At 34.0% G+C, this 27,393-nt stretch overlaps 2 protein-coding genes across 5 annotated transcripts in view; one reads left to right on the forward strand and one right to left on the reverse strand.

Annotated features, from left to right (window-relative positions):
- The window catches only part of LOC142984134 (uncharacterized), a 43,480-nt gene extending 26,613 nt beyond the window's left edge, over positions 1 to 16,867 (reverse strand). For 2 of the 3 annotated variants that reach the window (XM_076131538.1, XM_076131537.1), the window contains exons 1-2: positions 16,653 to 16,867; positions 7,486 to 7,625 (exon numbers count right to left, since the gene is read on the reverse strand). In XM_076131538.1, the coding sequence (XP_075987653.1) occupies positions 7,486 to 7,625 (140 nt within the window). In that variant the 5' untranslated portion in view covers positions 16,653 to 16,867. Of the gene's footprint in view, positions 1 to 1,800; positions 1,876 to 7,485; positions 7,626 to 16,652 lie in introns of all 3 variants that reach the window. The other variant, XM_076131536.1, reaches the window with a different exon arrangement.
- Positions 16,868 to 19,130: 2,263 nt separating this feature from the next.
- LOC142984143 (ommochrome-binding protein-like) lies at positions 19,131 to 27,383 on the forward strand. Of its 2 annotated transcripts, none has more exons than XM_076131550.1 (2): positions 19,131 to 19,219; positions 25,112 to 27,383. In XM_076131550.1, the coding sequence occupies exon 2, from the start codon at positions 25,115 to 25,117 to the stop codon at positions 25,916 to 25,918; it is 804 nt and encodes a 267-aa protein (XP_075987665.1). In that variant the 5' UTR covers positions 19,131 to 19,219; positions 25,112 to 25,114; the 3' UTR covers positions 25,919 to 27,383. The 2 variants fall into 2 exon arrangements, with proteins under 2 accessions (XP_075987665.1, XP_075987664.1); XM_076131549.1 differs by having other exon boundaries at positions 19,142 to 19,311.
- Positions 27,384 to 27,393: the final 10 nt, after the last annotated feature.

The raw sequence follows: 27,393 nt of genomic DNA on the forward strand, positions 1-27,393 counted from the left end.
CGGTTTTGTGGTTCAATCAATGCCGCACCGAATATGTGTGTAGCAAGCTTAAGACTCAATAATATAAATAAAGTAGACGAAATTATAGAAATCACCTAAATCTTACAAAATTGAGAGTAACCCTAGAGCAAGAATTTGTTCTAGTGCCGAAATTATCGAAAAGACTCAAATCTTTTACAAAATTGAGAGCAGAACAAGAGCAAGAATAACGTCAGTATTTTTGGAAAATGTTAACTGTTGAAATGAACCATTTAATCTTATAAATCGCAAATACATTTTTTGTAGAAAATAAAGGTTTAGTATGCAAATTAAAACCAAAACCGAACTTAAAATAAGTACTACTTATACTCAGTTTCTGAGGCACAATAAGCGGTAATTTATCTATTCAAACTGTCATGTTTATATGAGCTTAAACGCTACTGAATAGATAAACTACCGCTAAATGTACCTCAGAAACCAGGGTTTATGCTAGCATGCAGTAAAAGGAACTATTAAGATGGGTTAGCAGAAACACATACAAACTACAAAAGGTCTAAACTACAAAAAGATACAGCAAAAATAACTAAAACAAAATAAAAGGGTAAAACTTCGGTGTAAACGGTCATTGAACATATTTTTTTGCACAACTTACATTTTGTCTACTGGTCAGTCTTCGTAAACTATTTTTTGTACAAATTACTATCCCATTGCTGGGCAAGGGTTTCCTTCCAAAAAAGGGAGTGTTTAGACCTTGAGTTCACCACGCTGGCCAAGCACCGGGGACTTTGCATGCCCTCAATTGAGATATTAGACACACTTTAGGCATGCAAGGTTTCATCACGATGTTTTTCCTTCACCGTTAGAGTAAGAGAAATAAACTTACATTCTGGTTAAAAAGAATTGGGTGCTGCTTCGTAACCAAAATATTGGAAAAGAATATATTATGAAAACATCCATCGCTTTTGAATAAGTGTAATTTATAAGACAAAATGTTGACAGTTACTTTCATTTAGTGTCATTTTATCGGATAGGTTATATGACACTTATCGGTAAGCTGTAAAACGGTCCTGAGTCTGTTAGACCTCAACAGATAGTTAAACCACCGGTTAAAGAAACCAAAGATACATTTGAGAACTTACAGAAAAGTTAAAGGTTATATAAAGGTGAATATTAATATAATTTATTTCGTACTGCTGACCTATCCCAATATTTCCTATAAAGTTAGTAAGCGTTTCATATTTATTGAAATACACCTTATTTAAATGAAAATAAAACAGACAGACACAACGATTTCTTGTCATACATATCTAACAAGTTTTACCAATCCAAGTTATACTTGTTAGATTAGTTTATAGCCATTTTCAATTTACTATCAAAGATAAAGATAGATTGTTATCTTAGATTCGTTAAAATTATCCATCGTTAACTGATATCAGTAATGCCGGCTCCACACGTTGGCCCCAATATTAGCCCCAACGCTATTCGTCAAACGTGTGGATCTAGAAAATGGAATTGGTCCCAACGTTGGGGCGAGCGTTGATAGCTGGCCGGCTCGTGTTGGTTTCATCAAAGGAATCTGCGCCAACGTTCGTAATTCCCGTATCCTATTATACATTAAACTTGCAACGCGAGAGTTGAAAAGTCATTAAATGGTTTATTTTTTTATTAATAAGGCCTTTAGCCAACAAAAGGCTATGTCGGCCTTATAGGGAAACTCAATTTATGTACAATTAAATGCAAAAATTCTAAAATGTACTACGTTATTTCAATAAATAAGAAACGCATTTAAAACAATAAATAAAAATCAAACAAAACCATTACCTGTTATTGATATTAAAGGTAGTAACCAACGGGGGTTCTTTAGTAGTTGGAGTGAAAACATTAGCACGTGCAACACTAGACAGAGATAGAAAATTAAAACAAAAATAAGGTAAAATTAAATCTCAAGCCACATTGGCCCCGATAAGTTACGGCCTACATGAAATTCCTTGTTCGCCCCACATTTTCGCCCCAAATTATAATCCAACAAGTTAATAGAAAGCCGCGTATGTGAAATGTTACGTCAATATTTAAGTATCTTAGTATATTTTTTTAATTTTTTGTCCCACTACGGGGCAAAGGTCGAGAGACCTGGAAATCTAATGGAGACTTTCTTCGAAGATCTTTTCCGGTCGTAAGGGCCGAAATAGGAATATTTGGAATGCGGGCGGAACGAGCGGGACCAATAAAATAAATTGTTAAGATAAGCAATACCTACACCAAGCATGGTTAAAGGATACTATTTTCAGTACACAATGAGCAAGGATAAGTAATAAAGTATAAGATACATAATATAATAACTTAAAACTTGACTGGTGAAACTATAAGCAATTTTCTTCTGTATAAACAATTTTTTACCATAATACTTCTGTTTTTGTACCAAAATACGCACTTATGTAAAAAAATTCAAATCATATAATACAGTAATGTCTTTAAAAATGTTCAACCCGTTTCGAAATTACGTCGAACACGACTTCGAACATTCGCTAAAATAAAATGTTACATTACGAATCATTGCTCTTAGTGTACATACCTGTATTAATAGTAAAACTACGAATTGAGGTCAAAAGAAACATTTGCATAGAATTTAAAAACAATTTAACATAATAATATTGTTAAGGTTTTGAGTTATTGTTTCAAACTCGGACTAGAATATCAGTAGATTCGGTAGCTAGTTTGAAAAATACCGTCTACATGATCAGGTGAGATGGGATATCTAATATCTTGTTAAAAATAATATTTTATTCAATAAATAATATGAAATGTAACTAACATAGTTTTAAGTTATACTAACATTATTGATACCCGGTTTCTGAGTACATTTGGCGGTAGTTTATCTATTCAATAGCGTTTTTTTTTGTATGAGTTTAAACGCTATATTGAAAAGATAAACTACCGCTAAATGTACCTCAGAAAACGGGGGATAGTCATGGTTACTCGAATAAACAATTTCATATTATGAATTGTTGTTATTTCAGTAATATAACAACTATTATTTTGCCAACAAGAGTAATGAAGGGATAAAAAGATTATTTTATTTTCCCTATAAAGGAAAAAGTGAAGTAATTCTAAAAATACACAGAACAATACAAAACTTATAGGCATATAATAAATACATGGGTATATAATATCACGTCTTTTCCTATATCTTTTTTGTATGTATGTATAGGCTAAATAGTTTTTATTTTTATTGCTTAATCGTATTTTTTTCATAATCTACTATTTTCAAGTTAAAAGATAGAATTCGCAGTATTACTATACAGTGTAGAAATAAAAGTAAGTCATTAAGATAATCTTAAAATAAATTAAACTTTGTATTCACACAATCTAGACAGCAAAAAATCTAAAATCCACTAATTCACAGTACCTACAGTTGTCCGTATTTATACAAATTGAACCACACGAAAATATTTCAATTATTACTTTTTAGCGGAATACTAATATAAAAGTGGTCTAAAGCCGTACCTACACGAAATAGAACAATAGGATGTTCGCACAGAAAGTTTTTTTTTTATCTAGCCTATTTCTGTGTCCCACTGCTGAGCAAAGGCCTCTCGCCGTCGCTTGCTGCTTCCGGCCAACCTTCCAGGAACGCGTCCATGTCATACCAGAAAGTTAAAAAGTAAAAATAAATGATTAGTTTATTGCAATGCAACTGATAGCTCCACATGTTTATGTAAAATCTTTGATATCTCAAAAGTACGTATTTGCTGTGTGGTTCCTTTTGCATAAATACGGACAATTTATAGTCCAACAACTCAGTAGAGAGCATTGGCATGCACGATTTATTTAAGTTATAATAGTTCCTATTTTTTCAGAATAAAGTACCTGTCTCAAACAGGCCCCTGTCAGCTGCATAGACCTGCGATTATTGCACACAAGGCTCTTTACTAAGTTGTCGGACTATAGTTTTATTAGATCAGAAGAACAAAGCAAAATCAAAAACTACTTAAAAGTATCAAGCTTAATCAAAAGTTAGCCAAACGTAAGCAGTGAAGAAAAAACTTTACAAAATGTTTTTCAAGTCAATATTAAATCATTTCTGCGTTTTAAACACAAACTTAGAAAAACGATCGACATTTGATAATTCATTACTGTCCCACTGCTGGGCAAGACTGCTAGAAGAATGAAGGAGGGGATGTTCTGGTTGGAAACTTTCTTTCTTATTTCTTTCAGTTCTTCAAGAACTGTAGTTACTAGATAAATCTGCACAATTCATCATTGATTGAAAAATCCTTCAATTCTTAATGAAAACAGGATTTTGTGCGTAATATTGGAAAAGCTATAATTTGGCACCGATACAAAAAAAAACAAATTACAGTCGAATTGAGAACCTCCTCCTTTTTTGAAGTCGGTTAAAAGCCAATCGTTTTCCTTAGCTCGTAAAACAAACGATGTAAAAAAAGCTCTTCACCTTTTAGTAACATAATTTTCGATTTTTTTAATTTTATTTATTAAGTCGATATCCATTTTGTATAACTCTGTTATATTCCTGACTTGCGCATTAAGTCTAAACAAAAACATGAAAAAAGAAAAATATGAAATTAAAAATCATTTTCAGATTCGAACCGACATAAGCGCAATGTCACCATCCATACATACTTACTATTATAACCCTTACCTACATACTAATATTATAAATGCGAAAGTCACTCTGTCTGTCTGTTACTCAATCACGTTTAAACTACTGAACCAATTTGCATGAAATTTGGTATGGAGATATTTTGATACCCGAGAAAGGACATAGGCTACTTTTTACCCCGGGAAAATGAAATGGGATGATGGGAAAATTCAGGTGGCGGACGGAGTCGCGGGTAAAAGCTAGTGTCCAATATACCTAGATTATTATAACCTGTTATATAATTTTATACTAATATATAAATAGATTAAACCCATTAATTTCCCACAGCTGGGCAAGGGTCTCCTCCCGGAATGAGGGAGGGGTGAGCCCTTGAGTCCACCACGCTGGCGAACTGCGGGTAGAAGACTATAGTACCTAATTCATAACATATAAAAATATTTCTATAGAAATTAAAGATTTTATCTTGCTATACAAATTAGATTCAATTTAGTAAATTTATTTTGGTTTTTTAGTATTTAATTCAAAGCTTAGTTTATAACCGGCTATGGACGCCTTTTTAGTGTCAGTAGTAGTATCACTGAGATTTTAAGTAAATAACTCGTTATCTTTTCGCCTTTGGTTTGTATTATGTCTGTTTACCATTCACAAGGTTTATTTGTCTTGGTAAATTCATGGAAATCTAGCTATCTATGTAAAGCTAGCATTTGCCCGCGACTCCGTCTGCTTCGCGGAATAAAAATAATCCTATGTGTAAATCCAGGTTATAAAATGTCTTGTAATAAACAGGTAACTATTAAAAAACCCGTTTAGTAGTATTTACGTGTAAGAGTAACAAACATCCATACAAACATAATCACAAACTTTCGCATTTATAATGTTAGTAGGAAGTAAGATGATAACATAACTTGTACCGCATTGCCGATTCGTTTTCATTTAAAATTCTTTATGTCTCCGATTCATTTAAAAATTGGACTTCTGCCATATTTCGCGATCGATTTGTCAAGCTTCTACTAATGGCGTCATATTCATTAATAAATAACCCTTACTTTGACTAGATTGAATTTTGATAATACTCCAACGACTGAATACTAAAATGTCATTATGTTGTTTATTTTTCAGTGGCGTTTACGTCTTTCTACCGCTGAAATATTTGTGTACATAACTGTTGATGTAAACGACACATTTGATAGACATTTCAGTAACTGTACTATGTATAAACTTTGAAGAAAAATAACGTTTTGTGATAGGCAATAACGTTTTGAATAAGTTAACCTAGTCTTTCTCCCAACTCCCAAAGGCAGCTTCCAGTCTCACCGGATGCAGCGGAGACCAGTATTTTACATGGAGCGACTGCCTATCTGACCTCCACAACCCAGTTACCTGGGTTATAACACGATACTATGTGAATATCAGTATTTTACATGCAGCGACTGCCTATCGGACCTCCACAATCCAGTTACCTGGGTTATAACACGATACTTGAATACCAGTATTTTACATGGAGCGACTGCCTATCGGACCTCCACAATCCAGTTACCTGGGTTGTAACACGATACTATGTGAATACCAGTATTTCACATGGAGCGACTGTCTATCGGACCTCTACAATCCAGTTACCTGGGTTATAACACGATAATTGAATACCAGTATTTTACATGGAGCGACTGTCTATCGGACCTCCACAATCCAGTGACCTGGGTTATAACACGATACTTGAATACCAGTATTTTACATGGAGCGACTGTCTATCGGACCTCCACAATCCAGTGACCTGGGTTATAACACGATACTTGAATACCAGTATTTTACATGGAGCGACTGTCTATCGGACCTCCACAATCCAGTTACCTGGGTTATAACACAATACTTGAATACCAGTATTTTACATGGAGCGACTGTCTATCGGACCTCCACAATCCAGTTACCTGGGTTATAATACGATACTTGAATACCAGTATTTTACATGGAGCGACTGTCTATCGGACCTCCACAATCCAGTTACCTGGGTTATAACGCGATACTATGTGAATACCAGTATTTTACATGGAGCGATTGTCTATCGGACCTCCACAACCCAGTTACCTGGGTTATAACACGATACTATGTGAATACCAGTATTTAACATGGAGCGACTGTCTATCGGACCTCTACAATCCAGTTACCTGGGTTATAACACGATACTATGTCGCAAATATAAAATTGTTTAATACACAAATTCACGTACTTATATAAAATCCTATTACTTAATTTATAGCGTTTTTATCAACGTATTTAAGTATTAAAATGCTATGTAACATACCAATATTACGACCTAGAACATTAACAAAAAAGGATTTAAAATATGTGAATGATTGTCGTATATCGTAAAAACAGTGTATACTGTTTGATATCAAACAGACTTAAAACAAACCTCCGGTTTCTGAGTACATTTAACGGTAGTTTATCTATCTAATAGCGTTTTTTTAATATGAGTTTTAACGCTATTGAATAGATAAACTACCGCTAAATGTACTCAGAAATCGGGCATAAATCTCTTAAAATACTTATGTGATATTATCGCTTATATTTAAGCGCCGTTTTCACAACCTCTGAATAAATATCGATAAGGTTATCGAGTAAAATTTGGACAGCTTTTTTACATAATTTACTGTCATCTTATCTATCGGATACCGTATCCAACACTTATCCATAAGTCGTAAAACTGGCGCTTAATTAGTTAATTTTAATATAAGTATGACTAGTTTTCGCTCTAAGATATTTTCCTTAAAAAGAAGGTCAAAATTATTTAAAATTCAGTTATATTTTTCTTTAAGAGTTTTAAGTAATCCTAAAAAAACAATATTAAACTAAAATAATTAATATATAAAAATGTATAAAATTCTCACCTCCTTGTTAAATCCAAATCAGGTTCCCTTTGAAGGCTATCATTTAAACTTATATAATAAGCTATACATAATATAATTATAATAAATATGACGATTTGATTCCTTCGAGATCGGTACCATCGCTTCACCATGACTGTCATCTGGAACAAAGAAAAAAATAGTTAAGTTCATTCCTAAAATTTTCACCTTTCACATAAGTGTTCGGGTTCGATATCCGGGTAACATTTAAAGTGTCTAAGTGCGAGTCGGAGTCGCAGAAGCAAGGTTCTGTACCATCATAATAAAAAAAATACGAAAAAAACACTTTCATTGTATTAGGACCCCACGTAAAACATATTTTTAAAATTTTAGTTTTGTTGTTATAGCGGCAACGGAAATACATTATTTGTGAATATTTGAGCTTCCTAACTAAAACGGTTTATGAGATACAGCCTGGCGAACCAAGGACAAATAGACAGACAGATAGACGGACGTACAGACAGACGGACAGACAGACAGCGGGAGTTTAGTAATTGGGTTCCGTTTTTACCTATTAGATACAAAAAAGTGGATATATTTTACAAAACTATTAACAAATTTTACAGGAAAATGATCACGATCTTACACTTACTTTCGCACATGTCATTTAGGCTATATATCTAGCTGTATAACGACAATACAGGCCAGTTCAACCTGTGATTGTAATAAATCTATAAAATATAAACAATATCATTTGTTCTCGCTTGACGGAAACCCGTATCAGTTAAAAACAAACAGCGTACAATAACATTTAAACATCAATCTATAAAAATAAAACAATTGCATGTTTATCGAAATAGGTTTTCTGAATCGTTATCTGTAGCGTCAACAAACAACTTGGTAGAGTCTGGACAAGCACCATATATACATCCTTAATATCATGCCTTTTATCGACAAAGGTTTAGGCAGAGGTGTATGAATTACAGACACGTTTCACCATTTACCCTACTTATTTACACAGCACAAACCAAGAGGGAGACCCAAGACCACGTGGACAGAAGTGTTGCGGCGAGATATGAAGGCATGTGAGGTTGAGGAAGACCACTACCATATGGGACAAATAGCCAGGAAGAGAGAGAGAGATCACACGGTCACAGCACAGTGACCATGCGCACGATTCGTTTCCTTTCGTTTCCAAAACTGTTTAAAAACTCTCAAACAAGCTTGGCAGCCCGATGGTTTTCTTCACAATCAGAGCACGTGATAACAATTTATAATGCACAAGTAACTTTCTTTTTTGCATGGTCTAGGTTTTCACGGTTCATGGCAAGGGCCCTTACCAAGAATGAGGCAGCAGCCTTGAGTCCACCACGCTGGCCGAATGCGGGTTGAATACCTTACATCTTCAAGAACTGTTTTGAAGAATTCTCAAAACAATGAATAAGAATAACGGACACTTCCATCAATAACTGTTTGTCAACTCATCAATTTCAAGCTAAGATCGAATTTCTGCAACAATTGCCTCCAGAGACGTAAAATACAAAAGAATACCGAAGCAAGAAAAAATTCACACACAATAATCATTCTTTGAACTTTCAAACAATCGCAGGAAAGTACCTTTGTCATTGTACTAAATTACGACAATAAGACTTTACTTAGGTCATAACATCATTATCATTGTAAATTTACCATTTAGTGCCATTTACATGGTTAGTTCTATGTAAAGGGCGAACAGTTTGCTATAAACCGGGCTTGATTCAAAACATAAATAAATAAATATCATTGGACAATCCACACACGGTCATTTGATTCCAAACTAAGCGGAGCTTGTACTATGGTAACAAAATAACTGATAAACATACGTATATACTTCTAAATACATACTTATATAGGTAAATTAACAACCAGGCACAGAAGTGATACTCGTGCTCACCACAAAAATATTTGTCCCGGGTGGGATTCGAACCACACGCGGCTCAACGGTTATTGCGGCGAGGTGACCACGTGAACCGCTGCGCCAACGTGCAGTTAAGCAATTACAAACATGAGGTCGGGGAAAGTCTTTTCGCATTAAAGTATGTATGAACTTGTAATAAAATCTCTATGGCTTCAAAAATCACAAATGAGTACACGGTTCATTAGGTTTCTTTCAGTGAGCTCGTGAGGTACCCAAGTATCGAGCTTTTTTGTGTAGAGAAAAGATTTTATTACAAGTTCATACATACTATAATGCGAAAAGATTTTTTCCCCGACCTAATATTTACACATGTATGTACGCACCTTGAACGCTTAATATTTGTATAGTAAAATCCTTCAAAATGCACGAAATAACAACGGACGTGTGTTGTCGTATGCAACACAAAAACAACTGTTCGAATTAGTGGTACATGTTTAAAACTTTGATAATTATGTTTATCAAATCGATTCCTATGGATTAGGAGATACAGAGACACTAAGGACGTTTACACATTGGGCGTATTATATGTGTACGGTACAAGCTATTTATTTGCATATTTACAGCCAGTATTATTAATGATAAAAAGTATGATATGAACGAAGCCTGACGTTTAATAATAGTAAAATGTAGATTTCGTAACGACTGCCGATATCTTCGATGCTAGCAAATTCCATCTAAACTGGTCTGCATAGATTAGACGTTTTGAGAGAACATACATGTAGTTCGCTTTAATAATACTGCATACTAACCCGCTACAGCCCAGCGAGCCTACAATTCCTACTAATATTATAAATGCGAAAGTTTGTGAGAATGTATATATGTATGTTTGTTACTCTTTCGCAAAAACTACTGAACCGATTACGATGAAATTGGTATATAGGTACCTATGTATTTAGCTGAAGACCCAGAATAACACATAGGCCACTTTTCCCGGAGTTCCCGAGGGATCGGGATTTACACGGGAAGGGTTTCCACGCGGACGAAGTCCTGGGCGGCCTCTAGTTAGAAATAAAACATGGTATTACTTATATGTAGAGGGGGGCTCTGGATATATCGTGTTATAACCCAGGTAACTGGGTTGTGAAGGTCAGATAGGCAGTCGCTCCATGTAAAACACTGGTATTCAGCTGCATTCGATGTGACTGGAAGCCGACTCCAACATAGTTTGGAAAAAAGGCTAAGCCATGATGAGAGGCGGGCTCTGGAATTGTTTTTTCCTTGTCAATGGCCGGGTAGTCTATCGTATAACACAGACTTTCTAAGAAACAAACAAACCTATATTATAAAATAACACCTACTTTATTCAAAGACCTTGTGACCTCATTCAGCGTGTTTATAAAAACTAAAACAATGAAATCAAACAATACGGTAGTATGTGTTTAGTGGGATATTATAATATATTTAAAAACATGGCGCAGGTCAGGAACACCCATTGGTTATGTAAATAGACGGATATGCAATAAGAATACCAGTAGATATACTATTTCAACCAGCTTTTGCCCGCGACTTCGTCCGCGTTTGTGACTGAAGACAGAATTTTCATTCAAACTTTCATGCCTTAGGCGAATGCCCACGTCATAACATCCACCTGCATGCCAAATTTCAGTCAGATCCGTCCAGTGGTTTGGGCTACGCGTTGATCGATCACTATGTCAGTCAGTCAGTCACCTATCTATACGAATATTATGACTGAGAAGAGTTTGTTTGTTTGTTTGAACGCGCTAATCTCAGGAACTGCTGGTTCGAATTGCAAAATTCTTTGTGTTGAATAGATCATTTATTGAGGAAGGCTACAGGCTATAAAACATCACGTTACGACCAACAGGAGCAGAGTACCAGTAAAAAATGTTACAAAACGGGAAAATAATGACCTATTTTCTCTTTTGTGACGCAAACGAAGTTGAGGTTGTCAGCTAGTATATACAAAAACCAGAATTAAACGAAAGATAATTAAATATCTATAAATACATGTACTCTTCCCAACCCGCACTTGGCCAGCGTGGTGGACTCAAGGCTTGCCCCTCCCTTATTACGGGAGGAGACCCTTGCCCAGCAGTGGGACAGTAATGGGTTAAATTTATTATTATATTACATGTACTCTTTGCCAAATATGTATATAGCTATTAAAAAATAGATAACGTGCCATATGTCGTTCGCAGGAAATGACTAATAACTAGTTATAACCGCCAGCGTATCTTATCACAATTAATTATATATTTATTATCAAAAAAAGTCGAGTCACTAATTGCAACACTTGTGTATTATTAACATACTTAATTATTTCGGGGCTTGTTGCATTCAGTTCTTGTACTTTGTGCCCGTTTTTTGTATGTTTGTAAAAGTCTCCGCGACACAAGAGCAATTTATAGTGCGGGAGTTGTCATTTTTAATAAGTAAAACAACCAATAAATATTATTATTCTAGAGACTATATTCCTTTTATTTCCAGCTAAGTTCTAAAAAAAAATCGTTTTTGATAGCAGCTATTCATGCTAACTCGTAAAAGTGAACTTTTCAGTAGAAACGTTTATACGGAAAAACTTGATAACTCTTGTAATGAAAAGTATGTTTAGTTAGCGTTGTACAGAATTTGTAACTACATTATTTTTGGATATTTCTTTGTTTAATTTTTATGGCATATAAAACAACACATTTTAAGTAATTTGACATAAAAGTAGGATTTTAGCAAAATTTTATTAAGCATAGTATAAACAGCTGCTGTCAATCTGTATGTACATACATGCAGTCTGATATAGCACAATCATGTTACTTTAATTACGTATTCTGTAATTATAAACCAAATTATCTGAGATTGCAATAACAGACATAAACACCTATATAAATATAAACAAAAACAATATAATGCCGTAATAATAACAAATTAACTTCATCTAGCATGAATGCTGAATACCAATCTTTTACATGAAGTGACTGCCTATTGGACCTCCACAACCCAGTTACCTGAGTAAATAAAAGTACTCTAGTTGTTCTCTAATACTTCTCTTTTTGTTTTTCATTCATATACTTAGTATCTTGTCAATCTAGTGTCATTGCCCAAACAACTAAAAGGTCATTAACCTGCCCTATGCATGATTGTTAATGGAGAATGTTAACAAATTTTGATTTTTAGCCCTCCTTATTCTTTGTTAAAAATAAAAAATACTAGTGAAAGAATTACTTCGATATCTCAATTAGTTTCCGATTTATAAGTAAAACAAGTTGTAACCGCGCGACGCTTGCTCTCGGGGACGGTGTGACGTCACTCTACACTACGCTCAGTCTGGCTCACACAGTCCGCTTGCGGTCTCGCGCTCGGTGCGTTGAAATTATACCTAAATACTTTTAAAAATGTTCAATTCAAATACTAGGAAATCATATGTTGTGCCTAAATGTAATAAAATGTTATGTAGGTAAGTATATAAGTAATAATAATTAACTTTATCTTATAATGAAACAATTTCTAACCGGATTGATCGCGAATTTATTGTTTTTACAGTGGCAGGAAAAATGTAACATCAATAAGTAGGTACGCGATTATTTCGATTAAAAATTGTTTTTTTATAATATGCATGATCGTGAATATCTAACATTAGCTGACTCGCGCAACTTCGCTTGCGTCACATAAGAGAGAATGGTTCAAAATTTTCCCCGTTTCTGTAACATTTTTTATTAGTACTCTGCTCCTATTGGTTGTAGCGTGATGATATATAGCCTATAGCCGTCCTCGATAAATGAACTAGCTAACAGTGAAAGTTTTTTTAAATTGGACCAATAGTTCCTGAGATTAGCGGGTTCAAACAAACAAACTCTTCAGCTTTCTAATATTCTAGTATAGATATTACAAATATGTATAATATACTAGAGGCCGCCCGCGACTACGTCGCCATGGAAACCCTTCCCGTGTAAATCCCGATCCCTCGGGAACTCTGGGATAAAAAGTAGCCTATGTGTTATTCTGGGCCTTCAGCTACCAATATACCAAATATCATCGTAATCGGTTCAGTCACATTTGCGTGAAAGAGTAACAAACATCCATACATACGTACATACATATATACATACATACATACCTATATACATACATTAAATATTTAATTAAATATTAAATATTGCTGGACAAATCAGACACGGTCATTTGATTCCAAACTAAGCAGAGCTTGTACAATGGTAACCAAATAACTGATAAACATACTCATATACTTCTCAATATATAGATAAATTGACAACCAGAACAAATACTCGTGCTCATCACACAAAGATTTGTCCCGGATGGGATTCAAAACCTCCATACGCGGCGCTACGATTATTGCGGCGAGGTGACCGCTTAGACCACTGCGCCAAACGTACGGAGTAAATAGTACAAATAAATAAATAGTATACATATAATACAATAGTATGTATACATACATGCATACATTTTCACAAACTTTCGTATTTATAATAATAAAAAGGATTTCGGAGGCAACAAAATCTCTATTTGTTGATAAATAATGCGCAAACATTATTTTCATCTATTTTAGGTAGATTATCCGATTGCCCTTTTTCAAATCCTTCATCCATTTTATTAATTGAATAATATTTACTATTACTACACTATAAATGTAATAAGCGGATGCAAACACAACAAAATACTGCGCAAGTTATTACACTAACAACAACGGCTGGCAACTTAATACTAAGCGGGACGCGGCCCGCGCGCAAGTGTAGTAGTATGACGTCACAACTACTCACGCGGCCGTTAGCGGGACTCGATATTTTTCGAAACTTTGAATGCTTATAAAATCAAAACTATTCGGTATTTTTGACTGAAACAAAAACTAGTTTATATGTATACACACAGGCTATACTGTGTCAAAATTTAAAGCGATTTGGCATACCTAGTAACATTCTCCATTGACAACAATTTGTGGGTGACTTTTGCGTGACTCATGAATCACTAAGATGAACTACTGGAGAGACTTACGAGGAAACATTCTCCAAGTGCATTACTTAATTTATTCAAAATATTGGGTTCCTTTTGTACTTTAAAAGAGGCAACTCCCGCAGTAAGAATTGCTCTTGAGTTGCTAGGACTTTTAAAAACATACAAGCAATGAACATAAACTACAACCAGACCCGAAACAATTATTTACAGATGTAGAAATAATTGTTCCATTTTGGGAATTTTCCAATTGGAATCAAACTCACGACCTCTCTCCGCAATGGTATCGGCCGACCTTGACCACTGCACCACGGAGGTAGTCAAACAACTAAGGTAGTAGTATTATTCAACCAGACAAGCCAATGAAAACTGACTAGTTTTCAAACAGTTCCTGAAAATATGCAACCTCCTTAGTGACCTTAAGAACAAATCCCTTGTTTATTCTTGGAGGGGATAATTACCTCGAGGTGGGTAAGGGTCTAAAGGGTACTGAAATATATTTATTCATTTACTTTCAACTAAGACCTTACAAAAATATTGCCCAATGTATATGGGAAACAGTGTTAGTTCACTTTACAAACTGCTTCTATATTATATTTTTTTTATTCTTTTAATTCTTACATAATATCAAAACTTTTGCATTTACATATAATATTAGGCAGAAAGATTTATTATTGGTCACCATAATTACTGGTCAGCATCCATCTAGGTATAAAAAATTATTCAAGCAATAGGAAGTAAGGCATTCATCTGAGGAAAATATTTCTAGGAGGTAATTCCTATGACTAATAAAATAATTACGTATAGTTCTCTCAAACTAAGAAGAAACTCATAATGAGATGAGTTGCTGTGGAATGTAATGTAACTGGGAAACTAATGAATATTGTATAATAACTAGCTGACCCAGCAAACGTTGTTTTGCCAAAAAATAAAAATACAAAAAATGTCACTTAGGGGCAAAAAAATAGATGTTGGCCGATTCTCAGACCTAGTCAATATGCTCACAAAATTTCATGGGAATCAGTCAAGCCTTTTCGGATATTATATATTATTCGAATTTTATATATTAGATTGTATTAAAGGGAGTAGTAATAGCCGAGTGGTATAAGTCGATACCTCCGATGCAAGTGGTTGCAGATTCGAGCCCGAGGCAACACACCAGTCATTGATGTTTCGAAGTTATATGTGTATTAAAAATAAAATAATTATCAGAACAACAGTTCTCCAGCTAAGAATTTTTGGGAAAACCACTTATAACTGCAAAATTGTATTCGAAATCACTAATGACCTTTTGTGATAAGCACTTTTTAATATGTAAAGTAGATAAGAGATAAAATGCAATTATATTTTTTTTACAGGTTCTTATATATTTTTTGCACTAAAATTGATTGTTTACATAAACTTAGTGATATTGCTTTTATTTATTCTCCTAACCTTATTATATAATACCTAGGTGAAAGTCCATTGCAATAAATTAAAACTACCTAGTATTTTAATTTGTTATTTATACTATAAATCTGAATGAATAATTTATAATATACATTCTTATTGTCTGAACAAACTTTTCTAATGTAATTTATATGATGTATAATGTTAGCTTCAATTAAATATTTTTTTAGTGTAACTAGGCATTTTTGCCACAATCTCTTTAAAACTGATACCTACAGATTTTTTAATAGAGAGAGCCATAGTAATATTGCCAAATAATAAAAATATTATATACAGGAGGAAACAGGTAAAAATAATATGCTTTAATCCAGTAACATAGAAATATGTTATTTTCTTAAAAAAAAAACTAAATTTTTGTTAAGCAAAAACAGATTTTTTTATCTGTATTTTTAAGTTTTCGTTTCCCTCCTTTTTTAAATATTCGTCTTTTAAATCTTCGACAGAGCCTACCACAGAACAAGAACTTCTATCCATCTTAACATGGGAGATGAAAAAAAACATTTTTGTATGTATTCAGCCTGGAGCAAAAATTTTAAACCGTCATAAATGACTGGCTGGAATAAAAGATAGGAACTCAATGGCAACAGGAAACTATTTTTTACGCGTTCTTCTATAACGGGGGCATAACATATGCTACTGATATAACTATGAGAGAATCGACATACATCCAAACTCGTAAATTATTTACCTTCGTACACGGACTATTTTCAATAAGCAAATTTTGGCACATAAATCATCCCGAGAAAAGTAACGACGTTTTTCACGTGCACGTATCACGCAACAGAAATAGTTTGCGTGAGAAAAACGTAGGTAGCAATCTAAAAACAGCACGGCATTTATAAATTTAATTTAATATATACGTAAAGGAATAAAATACACTTACCCGAGCGGTATTCCTTCTAAAAAAGAAAAGTAACGAAACCACTGAACACAAGTTGATATTCACATTCACTCTCGATTTAACTTTATAATCTAAGATCGGATGTATTATTCAGCACATATTTCAACATAACCACATCGATGAGCTTTCGTGCGTAACTGAACTATGTTACTGATAACAAATACTGAAAACAAATCAATTCACACTCACAATCACTCGTTGCGATTTATGACAGCTGTGTGTTGAGCGTTTACGAAGACCGCTTCGTACCGCAAATGTCAAACTAAATATTTCTATGAATGCACCAAAATCCGTAATTAAAATTCCTAGAAAACTACAAACACAAAAAAGTTGTTTCTATTTAAATTAAAAGCAGTGCAAAATAATTCATACGACTTTAAAGAAAAGGGGAACATAGAAAGAATTACTAATAAAACTGTGTGCACTTGCAACGCCATCTCTCGAGCGTAAGGAGAAATATCGTCATCTTTTGAATTACAAAATACCAAAAAATACCAATTTAATTATTACTTCAAAATTGTTTTTTTTTTATTGTCTCTTTAATTATTTAATGTACAACACCAATCTATCTAACAATCTACGATGGAACATAGAAATAATTTGCAGTTATTAAACTATGGAGCGGAAATTGTTTTATTTTATCAAATCAAGGCCAGCACTCGCTTATTATCTAACCAAACCCGGTGGTTACGACACCACTCGCATGCTGTACATGCTGTTCTGTCGTAACACACTATAACTTTCCCCGTGACTACGTCTGCAACAAATGAACGCGTAATATTTTAAAACCATTACTTCTTTTGTTGTAGGATCATGACTGCCGGTTCTATATGTAAAAATGTATGAGTGTAAAGGAAGTAAAATAACACTTTTAGTACCTAGTTTTTTTATAGGGACCGTAGCAAAATAGCGTACCTACTTTGGTCTCTGCTTATCTTGTTTGTTATGCGCGATTTAATGTACCTATGTAGGTACGTAAATTTGCAATTTCAAAATACTTATGTTCGGTTGCCAAGGTAAAAGTAAGTATTTCAGGTACATTGCGAAAAGTGCGAAGCGCACCTTATAGAACCAGTTATAGAATTTTGAATGTAAAATATAAAAAAACGCAATTGAATAGATAAACTACCGCTAAATGTACTCAGAAACGGGGGGGTTAGAATACATTTTGAATAGACTAACTTCTAATTATCTAATCTAGAATAACGGTTAAAATTCAATAAAAGAGATCTTAAATTCCTCCGGGAGTATAACCCTTGAACTCATTAGTAATAACTTCAATTTCTTGTTGACCTAACGACCCCTAGCTATATCATAATGTCACAAAAAAAATCAATTAATTTGTATGTACGTTTTATCAGCACATGTTTTCATTAGTATATGAACTTATAACCTCTTAGATGATAGCAAAAACATAATATACTAAGGCCAAGGTAGTACCTACGATAATAATATAAACTAAAAATACATAAATAAATATTTCTTTGGTCTCGGCCTACCCCTATGGGAAAAAGACGTGATATTAAATATGTATGTATTAGGTCAGGGAAAAAGTCTTTTCGCATTATAGTATGTATGAACTTGTAATGAAATCTTTTCTTTGAACAAAAAAGCTCGATATTTGGGTACCTCACGAGCTCTCTGAAAGAAACCTAATGAACCGTGTAATCATTTGTGATTCTTGAAGCCAAAAAGATTTTATTGCAAGTTCATACATACTATAATGCGAAAAGACTTTTTCCCCGACCTAATATGTAGTAAATTACAGGCAATAAAGTTGTTTCGACTCAAAGTAATATCCTATATCTATTTCTGCCTCTTATATCTAACAATATTCGTTTATGAAATAAAATATGCGCTACTTTTAGAAGGACACAAAAGCATTTTAAAAACGATTATCCACCGTGGAATGTCACAGAAGTCATAAAGAGGTAACACAAACAGTATCTAATGAGTTATCGAAGTTTTATATTTAGAAACAATTATCATTAGTTTAATGGAGAACAGCATCGGGAGCAACCCTTCCATGTTGGGTGTTTTTATACAACAAACAAAACCAAGCCAATAATGTATCCCTTAAGCCATTTAGCCCCACTGATGGGCAAGGGTCTCCTCCCGGAATGAATGATGGGTTAGGCTTTGAGTCCACCACGCTGCCAAAGTGCGGGTTGGGGACTTTGGACTTCTTCTTTGCATTTTCATATTTATATTTTATCGCTTATATATTAAAGTTATATATAAGTTCAATCGTCCCATTTAACCGTATTGCCAAATTGGAGTCACTCAGGATTTTTCAATCGTAAACTTTAATAGGTACTTCGCTTTTGCAAAGTTTTTGTATCTATTATTCTACCAATCCCTTAAACCAGACGCCGCAAATTCCATATAATAAGGTATTGTATAACATATTACGAACAATACAGCATGAATGTCACGGCCCCGCTCTTCCGCCGCGTCCAATCACCAGTCAGCGTTCAACTGTCGATATGACGATACATCTGTGTTTAATTTGATAGAACTTTAAATTTAATTGGTGACGCCCTTACAAGGTTAGTGCGGACGGAAATTTGTGACAGTTTAGTATCAAAAGTTATATTGTGTTAAAGTTGTTTTGGTTGATATGAGTACAGCATTTTAAAAGGTATGACTAATAGTTTAATTATCTCTTAAACTATCTTACACACTTTGTCCTTAGACTTTGTTGTATACCTACTTAACTTTACTTACGGCCAGTTTCTTCATCAAAAGTAACAGCAAAAGTAAAAATTACAATCAAATTTGTTTCTTCACGAATTTAGATGCTTTTAGAAGATTTTCCTTTACTACACAAATAGGTAGGTATAATGGTTTTAGAGGTTACTTTAGAAAGGTTTTTAAATGAGACTGTTATCTTCATGTTCCCCCAAAATTGAATATAAAGGCCTAAAATTAAGTATTTCAGCTAACAATAGAATTTGTCAGTATTTATAACCCTCTCCAAAAATAGTCAAATAAGTAGGTAGGTACTTAGGTATTATCATAACTGCGAAAGTTTGCAACGATAGATAGACGTTTGTTATTCAATCACGCCTTAACTACCTACCTACTGAACAGATTTTGATCAAATTCGGCCTACAGATAGTTAATAAGTTCAATTTGTACTTTTTATCGTAGGAAGTCTATCAAGGCGAAAGAAATCGTTATGTAAAAGAGAGTTTTAAATAAAATAAATCTGGACATCTTACAAAACGTGACAAACGTTTCTAAACAACAATATTTGACCTTGAACATCAAATTACTCATTTATACATACATTTGTATATACACAATACATATAAACGTATGTGATTATAATAATATGTTTATACAAGCTAATTTACCGGATACAGGTAAGTATACGTCATGAAAAACGTATCGTTATAGAGAAAAAAAACCTATTTGACATCCATTTATACTCAAAGGTATATTATAAGAATATAAGTTTAAAAAATATACAAAAATACTAGCAATTTGCTGTTTATATCCAGAAATAGTAATTGGAGTGTAGAAGTAAGAATTTTCTATACAAATAACAAAACAGTAAAATATATGATACTTATTAACCATATTATTATATTGGGAACTTGACATACATATATACAGACATCCTCAAAATAGACTCAAATATATAGTAAACTAGAGGCCGCCCGCGACTTCGTCCGCTTGGAAACCCTTCCCATGTAAATCCCGATCCCTCGGGAACTCCGGGATAAAAAGTAACCTTTGTGTTATTCTGGGTCTTCAGCTACGTGCATATCAAATTTCATCGTAATCGATTCAGTAGTATTTACGTGAAAGAGTAACAAACATCCATACATACTCACAAACTTTCGCATTTATAATATTAGTAGGATTATACAGACACTGTTTTGTCTGAAGGTTATTCTTAAAATACCTACATACCATGGAATTTGCTTACTAGACTACCAAGTCTAGTGAGCAAAACAGTCGTCCCACTGCTGGGCAAAGGACTCCCGGAGTCTTCTCTCCTCACATGCATGGGAATCAAATGCTCATATTATCAGTTAGTCTATAAAATATATTAAATATTTGCTGTTATAATAATTAATGATCTATCTGTCTATTAATTAATATCTGTTTATCAATATTATTGATATGTTTCATTATTACAATGTTATCAGTCGCCGGTCAAGCTTATTACATCGGGTTAAGGCTGACTACTATACACAAAAACAACTTTCTTAGCTCATGTAATAACGAAAATTGCTAGTTTGTGCGTATTACCTCGCAGTTTATGTTCTAGAGAGCTTTATGTCCTTTTTTCATATTCCACTCTTCCAGATTTTCATGAAATTTGTACCAAATATTTTCTTGGACAAGACTGTTGTTAGCTACTTTGCTACTCAAGCTAACCGCAAAGTGTACTATATAAATTTATATATCTACATAACATTAGCCGGCAAATGTAAACAACGTTTACCATATAAATTTAAAAAATATAGTCTCACTTAGGGGTATGAAAATAGATGTTAGCCGATTCTGAGACCTCCTCAATATGCTCACAAAATTTCATGGGAATCGGTCAAACCGTTTTGGAGGAGTACGGTTAATAACATTGTGACATGGAAATTTTATATAGCAATTAGCACATAAGATAAGGCAAAATAGCTTCCCGCGTCTGTCCCTATGTCTGCATGTATGTATGCTTAGATCTTTAAAACTACACAACGGATTTTGACGCAGTTTTTTTAATAGATAGGGTGATTCAAGAGGAAGGTTTATGTGCAAAAGTTGTAAAGGTTTATTGTAAAATTGCTGTTTAAACCGCGAGAAGCCGGGCCGTTAGTTATGTATGTAAGGATAAATAATATAAGTCACAAGTCATTTATTAATTCGCAGAAAACACTGTTACAATGTTGTTACAAAAATTACAAGAAAGTTCAAATTTGAAGTGTTTTTACCAAAAAGGCATGCAAATATCAATTATAATGTTGTTATATCAAAATGTATCATGAAATTCGAGAAGATGTGCTCTCATTTCCGTGGCACATGGTATTGATAGTCAACGCCCTTCTATTATGTATTGTTGTTTATTGTCAACGTTACATTGTACTGTATTCAATGGAGCATACATTGACTTCATGTAAACATGTAGTTATACTCTATAGAAGTATAGTATAGTCCATCAAAGTTTCAATAGGGTACCTCATACCATTATAAGTACTACTGTACTACAGAATTTTCAAACCACGCGGACGAAGTCGCGGGCAGAAGCTAATCTATATCTTTACTAATATTATAAAGCTGAAGAGTTTGTTTGTTCGTTTGAACGGGCTAATCTCAGAAACTACTGGTCCGATTTGAAAAATTATTTCAGTGTTAGATAGCCTATTAATTGAGGAAGGCTATAGGCTATATATCATCACACTACGTCCAGTAGGAACAGAGTACCAGTGAAAAATGTTACAAAACGGGGAAAATCATGATTCTCTTATGTGACGCAAGCGAAGTTGCGCGGGTCAGCTAGTATGCATATAAAAGTGAGCAGTTATAATCGAGTGGTTTTAGTAGAAACATGAAGTTTGGCCAAGGCCTTTTATGGTTTAGGCACCCCTACGAAAGGATTTTTTAGTAAACCAGCCCACTAAGTGGGTAAAATAGGGGACAAAAGTCTACTGGCAGTCTGTTGGCAGCTTCTCGCATGATCAATTATTGTATCAACCACATTGTAAAACTTTTGGCGACTGAAAAGAGTGGCCGTGAGTTTCTTGCTAGCTCTTCTCATAAGGCTCTACCCCCTTTCCGAGCTAGTGGTAGATTTAGTAATTGTAACGACTATCATAAGTGTCAATATTTGACCTAAATGATTTGATTTTGATTTTTACTTTTATCTTAACACACAGAAACCAAAGGTATATTTATTTGTATAAAGTATATAGATTATAGATGTATGAATTTGGAATAGATCAAGCCAAGGTTACGCTTACACCTGCAAAATTATACCTACATTTCTATGTATGACTGATATTCAGGTTTTAAATGGGTTCAATAATCTTTTACTTTCTACGATTGGAGACGAGTTTTGTGAGTTCAGACAACTTTATGATTACGTCATTACACGCGAATATATCTATGCCTCTAGTGAAAAAAATACAAGTTCGATTTTGTGGAATATAGTTAACAAATTAGAGTGCACTTAAATCCAACTTTTACAAAATTTTAGCGTAAGTTAACCCCCTTTGAACGTTGCTAAATTTCTCATATTAAAAATAAACAATATTTGTTTTCACCAATCGATAGAGCATACTTACCTCATTTTCATCAGAATCGGACTTAAAACTTTTTTCTCTTGAGGCACAGATAATAATATTATCAGGGGCCGAAACAGGTCAGTAAAGTCAGTAAAAGTCAGTATTTTTGGACCTGGTCAGTAAAAGTCAGTTTTTTCGAAAATTGGTCAGTATTGTCAGTATTTTTCCAAATTCAATAATATTTTTTGGTTTTCCTCTGCTGTTGGCCAATCTTACATTCTCGATTTGCCCAGTGATGATATCAGAGGGCTGCTGTGGATGCTCTATATTATGTGGATGATCTACGTATATATTGAAGCATCACATGACTTCAATAGAATAGCAGATTAAAATTTACTATTTTTTGAAATCAGTATTTTTGAAGTGAAAATTCTTTAGCGCCGCTGCGCACTTTTTCTGGAATGGGTAAAAACTTCTAAACTCGCGTGAAGACACGTCACCTGACAAAAATTCGTAAAACCTGATTGAAAATTTGTAAGACGGGATGTTTATTAGAGTTTTTGGTGTTCATTGGAGTTTATTGAAGTTTAGTGGAGTTTATTAGCGTTTCTGGAGTTTTTTGGAGTACGTCAATTTTGCATGAATGCGTATTACTCACTTGCAATATGATCTATTTATCTATCGTATGGTTAGTTGTCAACCTAGAGTCAAAGTTGTCCAAGCCGACTGAAAGGCCTTTGACATGGCTTAACGTCTCTTATCTTAATCGACAACAACCGGGACCGACTTTATACGTGCCCTCCGAAGCACGGAGACGCTCAGTACAAATACCACTATGCGGTCATCCATCTTGCTTAACCCAGAGATCGTTTACCGACCGGTGAGCACAAATGGCTATGAGCGCATTGTAATAATAATACAATAACAATTAATAACAATATAAAAAGCTTTTTAATACAATAAAAAGGTGGTGCTTGTTGACTATTGGGATTGTGGAGACCAATAACCGAAAATAGGCTTTTTAACTGACTTCAAAAAAGGATTTTGACTTCTCAATTCGACTGTATTTTATTTTTATTTCACACCATTCACCCGAAAAACGGTTTAGAAATGGTCAGTATTTGGTCAGTATTTTTGAATTTTTGGTCAGTAAAATCAGTATTTTCGACCTTAGAATTTGTTTCGGCCCCTGTATTATGTATGTGTTATACTTAGTGTCTATTATAGTTTGTAGTGTTATGTGCGTGTGAGCATCTATTAACGTATGATCGCAGCTAATGGTCGTAATTTTCCATGTAGAGCACTCATTTTTACTGTAAATGACGTAGTCTGTATATTTGTTGCTCAGTATCGCAGAAATAGTCCTTAAAGGGTTTGCAGAAGATACCTTTTCTACGGCAGAAATGGTATCTTCAGGCAGAAATTCGAAAAAATATTTGGCATTACTTTGCCATAGCCAGTTGTGCTCACCGGTCTGACAACGATCTGTGGGCTAAGCAACCGCTGGCGCGGTCATTCCATAGATGGGTGACCGCATAGTGGTATTTGAACTGGGCGTCTCCATGCTTCGGAGGGCACGTAAAAAGTCGGTCCCGGTGGTTGTCTACTAAGATAACAGTCGTTAAGCCAGCCAAAATATCGTAACAGAATAAAATTGCGAGCGAACTCGCAGACATTATAGTTCATGAATACTTAGTTTGTTATTCTTAAGTTACTAATTCAATTAGGCGTGTTATTTAACACTTATTTACCACTCGTACGTCGTAGTAGAAACTTGAGCTAATTCAGACCATTATAACGTAATGGAACTAGTTGTAATACCTACTAGAAGATTGGACATTAACAATTGGTTTCAAGTGCAATCTTAATTCTGTGACTAGTCACTACATGACATAAAGAAAAGTCGCTTCTCGGGTCTGTCCCTATGTCTGTCTGTATGTATGTATGCTTAGATCTTTAAAACTACACAACAGATTTTGATGCGATCTTTTTTATAAGATAGAGTGATTCATTGATGTGTATAATAATATGCATAATATTAGGCCGGGGAAAAAGTCTTTTCGCATTATAGTATGTATGAACTTGTAATAAAATCTCTTTGGATTCAAGAATCACAAATGAGTACACGGTTTATTAGGTTTCTTTCACCTATAATTTAAGATTTCGAATACTTTTGACAAGCTTAATAACCAAAATGTTTTGCTTTTTCAGAATATGAAGCTGTTACTCTTCACAATCCTCGTCTCCTGGGCATCAGCACAGAAATGTCCCGGCATCTTCTTCAACTACAGATGCTACGAAATCGAAATTATTAAAGAAGGAATCAGCAACATTCACCAATTAGTCTTCAACGATAATGACAACACATTATATTTTACTTTCGACCAAATAGCAAGAACTCCTTCAAGAGCTCTAGGCTTTTTTAACATAGACGATGAATCAGCTGGTGTTATAGACGGTATTAGAAATGCTACAGCCGTTACTATAGATAAAAGACGAAACAGAATATATGTAGGCGGATCAGATGGTTTATTCTTCCTCCATCAAAATAAAGTTCCAGAAAAACTACCGGTAAACGATAATATAATAAATCTTTTCTTCAAAGATGTTGTTTATTTCGTGAACAGAAGACGGCAAGCTTACAAATTTGATTACGGCAATGTAACTCCATTGCAGGAAACAAATGGCGAAGCAGTAGACAAATTAATAGTTGATGATGATAATAATATACTTTTTGTACAAAATAGAAAGTTATTTAGAGTCAAAATTGGTACAAGAGCTATTAATACTCATGAAAGATATATCGTTGATGTGTTGACTACAGATTATCTATATAAGCCTTATGTATGTGCAACCTCGGGTGTCTATGTATATAATAAGTACAAATATGCTTTAGATAAAGTGGCAAATATATATGATTTGAGAGAACTAACGTTTACTAAGCAAGGTGAACCTATTTATGCGGTTGTAGATAATATTGTTAAATTGAATTATAATCCTATACCTTATATACCTTAGATTTAGTTTATAAATATGGTCTTATGGCCAGTTAATGGCCGGTTTCGTAACTTTCAAATATGTTTCGGTTAGCGTAACTCTTACCTGTAAGACATGAAACTGGCTTTATTTGTCAGTGTCATGAGTTACGGATAACTGTCGGTTAACATATCTAATAGCTACAGAAACAGCGAAATATTTACGGAAAAATCTGTCAAGATTCATTTGCTCTGTTAATCAATATTAATTGTTATAAAGGTTGTGAAACCAGCCACTAATAAATTAAGCTAAGTATTTATTTGTATCTTATAACCGTTTACTAACTTTAAAATAAATAAAAGCCAGAAAAGTAGAAGGCATACCTCTTGTCAAGTTCACGTCTGTTGTTTTCATTTTTCTTCTGTGTCTTGCTGCTATATTCAGACGCACAAAGTTATTTGCCGTATATTATATCTTATGGCATAGTTTTATAGTCAGAAAGTATGGAAACATATATATATACAGGTTCATAAGTTTGTAGTGATTCATGTTGCAAATATCTGGACTATTACATGATGCAAGGATTACTCACTCCTGTTAAATGGTTACCTGTTTTGTAATAGTAGTTTAATGGCTTGCAAAATAGCGTTGGTTTGATATCAGATACTAGTTGTTATGTCTTTCGAATATTGTATTTGGGGCCAGTTGGCTCAGCCTAGCTGACTAGACCCCGCGCAGTTTCTGAGGTACATTTAGCGGTAGTTTATCTATTCAATAGTGTCAAAAGTCATATAAAAAAACGTAATTGAATAGATAAACTACCACTAAATGTACTCCGAAACCGGGGGTAGGCCGGATAGCGTCAGTAAAATTGTATAAAAGCAACTGTAAAAATATAATCTAAAAAGTTATTTGATAGTTATCTAGAACTGGTTAAACCGACCCTAAGACCAGTTGACAGTTAAAATAGAGGTAAGTATGTTTGAGACCAGTAATATTAGCAATTAGAATTTTGTGGTAGCGCCGCGTGTGGCGGGTTCGAATCCCACCCGGGACAAATATTTGTGTGATGAGCACGTGCATTTGTTCTGAGCCTGGATGTTAATTTATCTATATAAGTATGTATTTAGAAGTATATAAGTATGTTTATCAGTTGTCTGGTTACTTGTACAAGTTCTGCTTAGTTTGGAATCAGATGACCGTGTGCGAGTTATCCAAAAATATTTATTATTATTTTATTATTACGTATTTTGAAATAAGTGGTCACCTAATTAAGGTTTTTTAAATAAACAAGAAGTTCCTAAGATGACCTGAGTTAATATTTTCGGAAAATTACTGTATCTCTTTGGGTCAAACAACAAGCTAATTTTAAACACGTTTTTATAAAAGTGTGTGCATAATTATTATTATAAGTTATTTGTCAAAAGTGTTTTGTGTATAAATATAATGTGATGTAGTACAATGTTTGTGTAAATAAATTATACCTAATACAGTCGTTTTGTTGTGAGATTTGTTGT

The sequence above is a fragment of the Anticarsia gemmatalis genome, chromosome 26, assembly GCF_050436995.1.
Source record: "Anticarsia gemmatalis isolate Benzon Research Colony breed Stoneville strain chromosome 26, ilAntGemm2 primary, whole genome shotgun sequence".
NCBI lineage: Eukaryota > Metazoa > Arthropoda > Insecta > Lepidoptera > Erebidae > Anticarsia > Anticarsia gemmatalis.